Source organism: Rhinoraja longicauda, unplaced genomic scaffold (assembly GCF_053455715.1).
Source record: "Rhinoraja longicauda isolate Sanriku21f unplaced genomic scaffold, sRhiLon1.1 Scf000073, whole genome shotgun sequence".
NCBI lineage: Eukaryota > Metazoa > Chordata > Chondrichthyes > Rajiformes > Arhynchobatidae > Rhinoraja > Rhinoraja longicauda.
In genome coordinates this window covers 118,454-128,525 of record NW_027601291.1, presented here as the reverse complement: position 1 = coordinate 128,525, position 10,072 = coordinate 118,454, and the positions used below count along the sequence as shown (strand labels likewise).

At 42.0% G+C, this 10,072-nt stretch overlaps 1 protein-coding gene across 1 annotated transcript in view; it reads left to right on the top strand.

Moving 5' to 3' along the window:
* LOC144589756 (uncharacterized) overlaps positions 1–9,608 on the top strand; it is a 42,266-nt gene extending 32,658 nt beyond the window's left edge. Inside the window, exons 2-8 of the mRNA XM_078394855.1 lie at positions 428–553; positions 3,191–3,313; positions 3,622–3,732; positions 4,785–5,705; positions 6,687–6,772; positions 8,673–8,731; positions 9,552–9,608. Of these exons, the coding sequence (XP_078250981.1) occupies positions 428–553; positions 3,191–3,313; positions 3,622–3,732; positions 4,785–5,705; positions 6,687–6,772; positions 8,673–8,731; positions 9,552–9,561 (1,436 nt within the window). The 3' untranslated portion in view covers positions 9,562–9,608. The remainder of the gene's footprint in view (positions 1–427; positions 554–3,190; positions 3,314–3,621; positions 3,733–4,784; positions 5,706–6,686; positions 6,773–8,672; positions 8,732–9,551) is intronic.
* The last annotated feature ends 464 nt before the right edge of the window (positions 9,609–10,072 follow it).

Genomic DNA, 10,072 nt, shown 5'->3' with positions numbered 1-10,072 from the left:
CCATTCAGCAGAAAGACAATACATAATTACAATCGAGTCTTTCGCAGTGTACAGATACCTGATAAGGGAATAACGTTTAATGCAAGACAAAGCCAGTAAAGTCCGATCAAAGGTAGTCCAAGAGTCTACAAATGAGGTGGATAGTAGTTCAGGACTGCACTCTGGTTGAAGTAGGGTGATTCAGTTGCCTGATAACAGCAGGGAAGAAACTGTCCCTGAATCTGGAGGAGTGTGTTTTCACACTTCTGTATGTTTTGCCCGATGGGAGAGGAGAGAAAAGGGAATGGCCGGGATGCGACTCGTTCTTGTGCCTGCCTGAATAATTGGATTAAGCAAAAGATATGTCACAAATGGTTGATTTTTGTTACAGATTTTTGTTGTTAAAAATGTGAACAACTCTTTGATGTCTTGTTGCTTGCTGTTGTAGATTTTGATGAATGCCAAAACAAAACAGACTCTTGCGAGCAGATCTGTGCCAATGTGTTGGGAAGTTACATCTGCAGCTGTAAGGAAGGTTACGCAATAAACGCAACAAACAGCTCCTTGTGTGATGGTAAGCTGCCAGTGCTTGTCACCTGAAGAAAAATCACATTTTAGTTTTGTTTTGTTTATTTTAGAGATACAGCACAGAAACAGGCCCTTTGGCCCACCAAGTCCGCACCGACCAGCAATCCCTGTGCACTAGCACAATACTACACACACACGAGGGGCAAATTACATTTATACCAAGCCAATTAACCTTCAAACCCTGTACGTCTTTGGAGTGTGGGAGAAAGCCCATGCTGTCATGGGAAGAATGTACAAACTCCGTACAGACAAGCACCTGTAGTCAGAATCGAACCCGGGTCTGTGGCGCTGAAAACACTGTAAGGCAGCAGCTCTACCGGTGTGCCACCATGCCGCCTTCTTTTACAAAGGAACGGAAGAAAAAATAACATACTGTTCAACCCATTCGAAGTATTCATTATTGCAAATGGTTTTGTTGACAATTGTTGTTGCAATTAGTTTTAAATATTGTTTTCAAGACTCAAGTGTGTTTAATTGTCACATATGCCGACAACAGAACAATGAAATTCTTACTTGCAGCAGTATAACAGGCCCATAAACACAATACTCGTAAATAACATAATAAACCAAATTAATAACCCCAATACTGGTGCAAAGCAAAGCCCAGAGCCCAGAGCATTTGATTTGTGATATAACTGAATCATGAAAAAAATGTAATTATTTTTTTTATCATCTCGAGATGCAGTTCATCAAACTAGGGCCTTTTCAATGACTCATCAAAGGCAGAAAAATTGCCCCTCAGGTCTCACACACTGACAAAATTGGTCGTTCTCAATGTGCATTTTATAATAAAATCTCAAAACTATGTTGTTCGTAATCATTATTTTATTACAATTAATGGTCATGCGAACTCGTGTAGGAAGGAACTGCAGATGCTGGTTTACAATAGACAATAGACAATAGACAATAGGTGCAGGAGTAGGCCATTCAGCCCTTCGAGCCAGCACCGCCATTCAATGCGATCATGGCTGATCACTATCAATCAGTACCCCGTTCCTGCCTTCTCCCCATACCCCCTCACTCCGCTATCCTTAAGAGCTCTATCCAGCTCTCTCTTGAAAGCATCCAACGAACTGGCCTCCACTGCCTTCTGAGGCAGAGAATTCCACACCTTCACCACCCTCTGACTGAAAAAGTTCTTCCTCATCTCCGTTCTAAATGGCCTACCCCTTATTCTCAAACTGTGGCCCCTTGTTCTGGACTCCCCCAACATTGGGAACATGTTATCTGCCTCTAATGTGTCCAATCCCCTAATTATCTTATATGTTTCAATAAGATCCCCCCTCATCCTTCTAAATTCCAGTGTATACAAGCCCAATCGCTCCAGCCTTTCAACATACGACAGTCCCGCCATTCCGGGAATTAATCTAGTGAACCTACGCTGCACGCCCTCCATAGCAAGAATATCCTTCCTCAAATTTGGAGACCAAAACTGCACACAGTACTCCAGGTGCGGTCTCACCAGGGCCCGGTACAACTGTAGAAGGACCTCTTTGCTCCTATACTCAACTCCTCTTGTTACGAAGGCCAACATTCCATTGGCTTTCTTCACTGCCTGCTGAACCTGCATGCTTCCTTTCATTGACTGATGCACTAGGACACCCAGATCTCGTTGAACTCCCCCTCCTCCTAACTTGACACCATTCAGATAATAATCTGCCTTTCTATTCTTACTTCCAAAGTGAATAACCTCACACTTATCTACATTAAACTGCATCTGCCATGTATCCGCCCACTCACACAACCTGTCCAGGTCACCCTGCAGCCTTATTGCATCTTCCTCACAATTCACACTACCCCCCAACTTAGTATCATCTGCAAATTTGCTAATGGTACTTTTAATCCCTTCGTCTAAGTCATTAATGTATATCGTAAATAGCTGGGGTCCCAGCACCGAACCTTGCGGTACCCCACTGGTCACTGCCTGCCATTCCGAAAGGGACCCATTTATCCCCACTCTTTGCTTTCTGTCTGTTAACCAATTTTCTATCCATGTCAGTACCCTACCCCCAATACCATGTGCCCTAATTTTGCCCACTAATCTCCTATGTGGGACCTTGTCGAAGGCTTTCTGAAAGTCGAGGTACACCACATCCACTGACTCTCCCTTGTCAATTTTCCTAGTTACATCCTCAAAAAATTCCAGTAGATTTGTCAAGCATGATTTCCCCTTCGTAAATCCATGCTGACTCGGAACGATCCCGTTACTGCTATCCAAATGCTCAGCAATTCCGTCTTTTATAATTGACTCCAGCATTTTCCCCACCACTGATGGACACAAAATGCTGGAGTAACTCAGCGGGACAGGCAGCATCTCTGGAGAGAAGGAATGGGTGACGTTTCAGATTGAGATCCTTATTCTCTGCCAAAGTCTTTTGCTCCGTGGAGAAATCAGATTTCCACATCTATAATGTCCCACCCATCCGTTAATCAATACTTTATATCAGAAAGTTCTCCAACTATAGCAGTGGAAGTATGCATTCTGTTAAAGAATACCGTGTAAAAATATCACCCGCAAAAATTAAATCTAATCTTACACCATTATGCATGTTCATTACTTCGTATCACTATTATATTTGTTACGTGAACTTCGATCGCTGCTAATGTAAATCTTTTCTTTCAGACATTGATGAATGTCGTAATACATCTAGCTGTCCCCAGAATGCAAAATGCATCAATTCAAATGGAGGTTACTCCTGTATGTGCAAGGGAGGATATACTGGAAAGCCAAACAGATTCTGCATTGGTATGGTACTTTTTTAATATCACCATTTAATACACAAAAATCATGAAGAATAATTAAAACAATATGAATAGTCCCGTAAAAAAAAGTGAAATTTTCTACTACAGTAGTTTTCATGTAAAGAAGCTTCTGTTCTCTTCTTCTGAGTTACATCAAATTATTACTAAATGGACCAGATTTTCCATTAACTAACAAGCGATGTAAACTCATTGACCAGTTGTCTGCTGATTCTCTGTTCAGTGCAAAATCCAGGCATAGGTGATTCTATAATTTAGCTAACTATTCTTGTGTTCATTTGTTTATTCTTTTAGACGTGAATGAATGCGCTACTGAGTGTTCCGGAAATAATTCTATCTGTACAAATACTGAAGGCTCTTTCAACTGTACATGTAGACCAGGATATGAAGGGTCCAACTGTACAGGTGAGTAAACTCTGGAAGAAGAGGTATCTTTGGAAGCAAAGGTATCTAACACAGTTATTTGGAGTTTATTTAAGAATGACAAAAATCACATGTTTCTTACATTATGATTGCACAGGTCCAAACAACAAATATTTTTTTATGTAATAGGAATATATATTTAGTTCTTTGACAGGGAGTAAAATTGAAGTACATTAATAACGGGCAGTTGCAAATCTACCAGTTATATTGTGTAGGAAGGAACTGCAGATGCTGGTTTACACCGAATATAGACACAAAAAGTGGGAGTAACTCAGTGGGTCAGGCAGCATCTCTGGAGAAAAGCAATAGGTGATGCTTCTGTGAAGCAGATCAAGACTTACCGTCTCAAGTCTCTCAGTCATTTCAACAAACTGCTTTGTGTTCATTGTCACCTCATTCCTTCTTTCTTTGTTACACATTTTCGATAGATCCGGCTTTTTAATCTTTTTCCTAACTCCCTGTATTCACTCTGCAGGACCTCACCCTTTCTCCTGACCATGTTATTTGTGCCAACGTACACAATGACTTCTGGCTGCTCACCCTCCCCTTTAAAAATGTTCTGCTGCTGGTCCTGAACTCTGGCTCCAGGGAGACAGTACACCATTCTGGGCTCCTATTTGAAGGCCTGCCTTCATCTCCTGCCTGACCCACTCTCCAAACACAATGCTCTGTCTGCCTCCACCCTTCCCTGCTGGGCCTTAGGACCAGATTTGTTGTGCCAGACCTTGCTTGTTGCCGCTGGTCTCCCTGAATGTTCATCCAGAGTTTACTCACCTGTACAACCATTCCTTTTCAGTGGACACTGACTGTCAACTGGAGGTGACTCCCAAATATGGAGAAATGTTTTTAAATTAGAGCAAAGTTTGTGATGGGTGACAATGGAAAGCTTCCATGCATCTTCCTTGCTGCATCCATCTACTGTGCTTCAAAACATCAAATATATTCTCTTAACTGAGATATTAACTCTCCTAATTGTTGAAATTTGTTTGGATATCTCGGCATTTTAGTCATTACATAGTTGATTGCATTTTCAGAAATTACCTCCACTACCAGTTCAACAGCAAGTCCTTCGAATGGAACATTGAATCAAACAAGTACCCCCACTGTTGCCTTGGCCCCATCAAGCACCTTGACAACTACTTCAAAACCCACCAATACCATTGCTGTTACCTCCACACCACCAAGGACCATCACAACTACTTCAGTACCCACCAATACAACTGCTGTTGCCTTGACACCATCCAACACCACCACAACTACATCAAAACCCACCAATACCATTGCTGTTACCTCCACACCACCAAGGACCATCGCAACTACTTCAAAACCCACCAATACCACTGCTGTTGCCTTGACACCATCCAACACCACTGCAACTACTTCAAAACCCACCTATACCACTGTTCATACATCGGCACAAGCAAAGACCAGCTCAACTCCTTCAGTACCCACCAATACCACTGCTGTTGCCTTGGTACCATCCAACACCACTGCAACCACATCAAAACCAACCAATACCACTGCTGTTGCCTTGGTACCATCCAACACCACCACAACTACATCAAAACCCACCAATACCACTGTTAATACATCGGCACAAGCAAGGACCTCCACAAGTACCTCAGTACCTACTAATACCACTGCTGTTGCCTTGACACCATCCAACACCACCACAACTACATCAAAACCCACCAATACCACTGTTAATACATCAGCACAAGCTAGGACCACCACAACTACTTTAGTACCCACCAATACCACTGCTGTTGCCTTGACACCATCCAACACCACCGCAACTACATCAAAACCCACCAATACCACTGCTGCTGCCACAACTCCATCCAACACCACTACAACCTCTTCAGTACCCACCAATACTCTGGCTATTACCTCAGTACCAACAAGCTCCACTGCGACAACTACAACAGCCGTGCCATCACCATCTGCTATTAGAGGTAAGTGCATGAATTATTTATGATGATATGAAATTAAGATAATATTAAAACGTGATGTCCCCTTGGAATAAGTCAAATTGGTTTGAAGCATATTTCATGAACTTCGTTACATTCTAAGGAACGATGAAAATAATGTTGTGATGGAGACATAGATAGCGAGGAAAAGGATAGAGGTGTTAGAGATAGTCCACGTAAATTTGAGGGCAAGGTGGAAGTTACGAAAACACATATGCTCGATATCGAATTAACAGAGCAGTTCCTCTTTTCTTCTTATTGCAGATAGATCTAAGTCAGACGTTGCAATTTTATTACCACAAAATGATCACAGATGTAGCCAATTCGATGGTACTGAATGTGCCAGAAAATATTTTCTGCCTATATTCAGTATTCTAATTATTAATTGTTTTTTTAAAATATATATGATTTGCAGCTGTTTGATTGAAAAAAAAATCATGTTCAAAGAGGAAATGATGCACCTTCATATTGGAATAATAAGAATCAAGTATTTTGTTTCAAATTATCCTGGGTTTAGCTGCTAATACAACTCTGTTTGAAGAGGGTCAAATAATTAGATAGTTTGATAATGGTGGTAATGAGAGAATCGAGTTGAGCTATATATTAGTTTAGTTTTGTTTAATTTAGAGATACAGCGCGGAAACAGACCCTTCGGCCCAGTGGGTCCGCGCCGACCAGCAATCCCCGCACATTAACACTATCCTACACCCACTAGGGACATTTTTTACATTTACACCAAGCCAATTAACCTACAAACCTGTACGTCTTTCTGTCATCAGAACAATGAAGGAAGCAATCAGTCCTCCCCCTACCTCTTCATACCCATGAACATTTCCCATGACTAGTTTATATTATCAATGAGAATATATCAAACGATTTTGTCAGACTTTATGACTTCATTTTCATTTTGGAATTAGACATTCAATAAATGTCAATTATGATAAACTATTTCATCCTTTCTTTTAGCTCTTCCTGACAGAACAGTCAATATTACATTGCCTTTAACCATCAATCGTAGGAGATCAAATATTTCAGCTCAGGTTCATGAAAAGGTATGCCAAATTTTTTTCTCTCCTTGCTTGTTGAACTTTTATTTGTGTACAGTGTATTTAAGTATTCTATATAAATGTAAAATGGTTAAGAGATAATTTCTTCAAGATGTTTACAATAATTAACAGCGCATCTTTTTGCACCAATGTGAAGCAGAAGTACAACACAAGATTTTGTCTCAACAAGTTAATGTCAGATTATTCCAAATCAAGAACACTAAATACCCTAACGTTGCAGGGTTTCACACAAAATCAAGATTAAAACATTGTTAGATCAGTCCATGGGAGATTAGGCATCCTTTTCAAACTCGGAATCCGGTCAGCCTGCATGAATGATCCAACAACATTGAAAATGTAAACAGATTTGGACCCCACTGAACAGAACTGTAGCTGGTGTTTTCCATTGGCTCTGGGCCGGAAGCCATGTTGGACCAGGCAGTGTTCGTGGCACCAGCTGGGCTTTGCAGATATCTGTTCTGAGGGAAATTATGACGGGGGCCACAGATGGATGTAATAATGATTAATTTATTATTAGTTTAAAAAACTTGATCATATGTGTTTCAAATGTGCTGGTTACACCTTGGTCATTTCCTCTTCTACCCTCTCCCAACAGGCAGACAGTACAAAAATATGAAAACACGTCGTATAAGATTCAGGAAGAATTTGTTCCCCATATGACTAGACTATCGAATAGTCCTCTCACAGGCTCAGAGTGCAGACCCAAGCTCCCAACCTGTTTCATTGCAGCCCTTGCGTTTTTAACGCACATTTCTCTGCAACTGTAAGGTTACAATACTGTAATGCTATATTCTGCACTCTGGCATTTTACTGTTTGCCATATCCATTGGCTTGATTGTACTCATGATTAGACTAGCGAGCACACAAATAATGTTATTCGCTGTATCTTGGCACATGCGACAATTATAAATCAACTAACCATGCATTCTGTAGAGATTTATTTTGGTGTGTTTCACTGACATCAATCAGTATATAGCAGACGACTGACGTCATGTTGCAAAGCTGCACCATGATTACAGGCTCTGAAAGCATTGGAGACCTGAACTGCAAGAGCAGGTCTTTATTGAAGGCTGAAGATCTCAACCTGCATCAGTTAAACAATCCATCCATTCCTGACCCACGTCTGAACTCGATTCCAGGCAGAGAGATTTGAGATTGTTCTCGTGCATTTTAAGTTCTTTATTGCTGGAGATCGAAACCAACACGATGCCCAATCCTACAATCTAATGGACGAATATTCCATGAGTACTTAGACGCCTATCTCCAATAACCACCCACCACTAGAGTGCTATTCTACCTCAAGGCACTAGTTGAAGAAGCAAAGTGGAACCCACCACTTTAACAAATCGAACCACAGGGAGAGATTGAAAATCACGGTTCACACTGCTTCTGGAGACCTTGATGGACAGTTTAGTTTAGTTTAGAGATACTGCGCGGAAACAGGCCCTTTGGCCCACCGAGTCCACACCGACCAGCGATCCCCACACATTAACACTATCTTACACACACTAGGGACAATTTACAACTATACCAAGCCAATTAACCTACAAACCTGTACGTCTTTGGAGTGTGGGAGGAAACCGGAGCATCCGGAGAAAACCCACGCGGTCACGGGAAGAACGTACAAACTCCGTACAGACAGCACCCGTAGTCAGGATGGAACCCAGGTCTCTGGCGCTACATGTGCTGTAAGGCAACAACTCTACCACTGCGCCACCGTGCCACACTTCTGACACATCTGTGTAATTGTACAGAGTGCCTGGATTTGTGATTTCTTTATTCTACACATTGTGTGAGACTAACATTGCAGAGTTCCAATTTCTACTTCATTACATCGAACAATGTTATCCTTGAAAATAAACAAAAAATACTTTGTTTTTTATAGATCTATGAAAAGGCAAAAAATGTGAGACGCTTTAAGAATGTTACGGAACCTCTAATCTGGTTGGTATAGTTTAAGTCTTATTCTATACTGTAAACCCTCATTTTAATGGACCCCTTTATAACGGATTTCAGATATAGTGGATGAACCTGCCAATGCCACTCCCAGCTCTCATTGTCTCCCCGGCTGTTTAGAGCTCTGACTTCCGACCCCAGCCCCGACTCACAAGGTGCCAAGCGAGCCCTCCTTCACCCACCGCATGGTCCAGTGACACGGCTGTTGTTGCGGCTCACATTGTAGCCCCTGGGGGCAGCGCTTTCTTCAGGTCACCCACACCGACAGGATGCTCTCGGTCACCTTGGGGCACCCTTCCCTCTCACCTGTTGCTGCTTCTTGCTGTCGGCAGAGGCTTTGGCAGCACGTACCAGGCACCCACCAATCTCTGTGTAAAAAAACTTGCCCCACACATCGCGTTTACCTCCCTCCATATCACATCTGAAACATCAAAACCCAGCATCATTGAGCTGCCAGCCCTACCCTGTCCCTCTTGTAACTAAGTCTCCATAATGGCCACGTCATCATAATTTCAAACACTGAGTCAGGATCTAGATTGATCTACAAGGATATTGGTCCTTCTTGTCCAAGTCATGGGGAGAACGTACAAACTCCGTACGGATAGCACCCGTAGTCGGGATCAAACCCGTGGCTCCGGTGCTGCAAGTGCTGTAAGGCAGTAACTCGACCGCTGCACCACTGTGCTGCCCTTGCTACTAAATAGTTCATTTAGTTAATACTAATGTCTCAAATTTAAAGACAGTTTGATGCATTTTAAAAGCAATATTTTTTCTCTATTAATATATTTTTTTAATTATTGAAATCCAGCAGTTTCTAAACATCTCTGATTATCAAACATATCGAAACATTGGAAAATGACAACAGGTGATATAAGCATAGAGTAATAAAGCATGAAAACTGGCCATTCAACCCAACTTGTCCATGACGACCAAGATGCATGATCTACTCTCGTCCCATCTGCCTGCATTTGTCCCATCTATATTTTAAAACTCTTGTTTGTTTGTTCATGAACTACAGCCAAAACTGTACACGATAGTGCAACAATTTTAGGTCCACCTTACTCACCAATGTCCCTTTGGTGCTAATGGAAGAGGTTTCATTGAAATCGGTGTTATATTTTTTAACTTATTCACATTTTAAAGTTTAAATCTATCTCCTAGCGAATGAGGGGGGGGGGTGGGGGAGGAGGGGGGAGGGACGGGGGAGAAGGGAGGGGGAGGGGGGAGGGAGGGGAGGGGGAGAGGAGAGGGTGCTGCACCAATGCAGGAGAGGTTTGGCCCAACAGGTCCACTTGGTCGAGTATCCCTCTAAATATTTTCTATTCATGT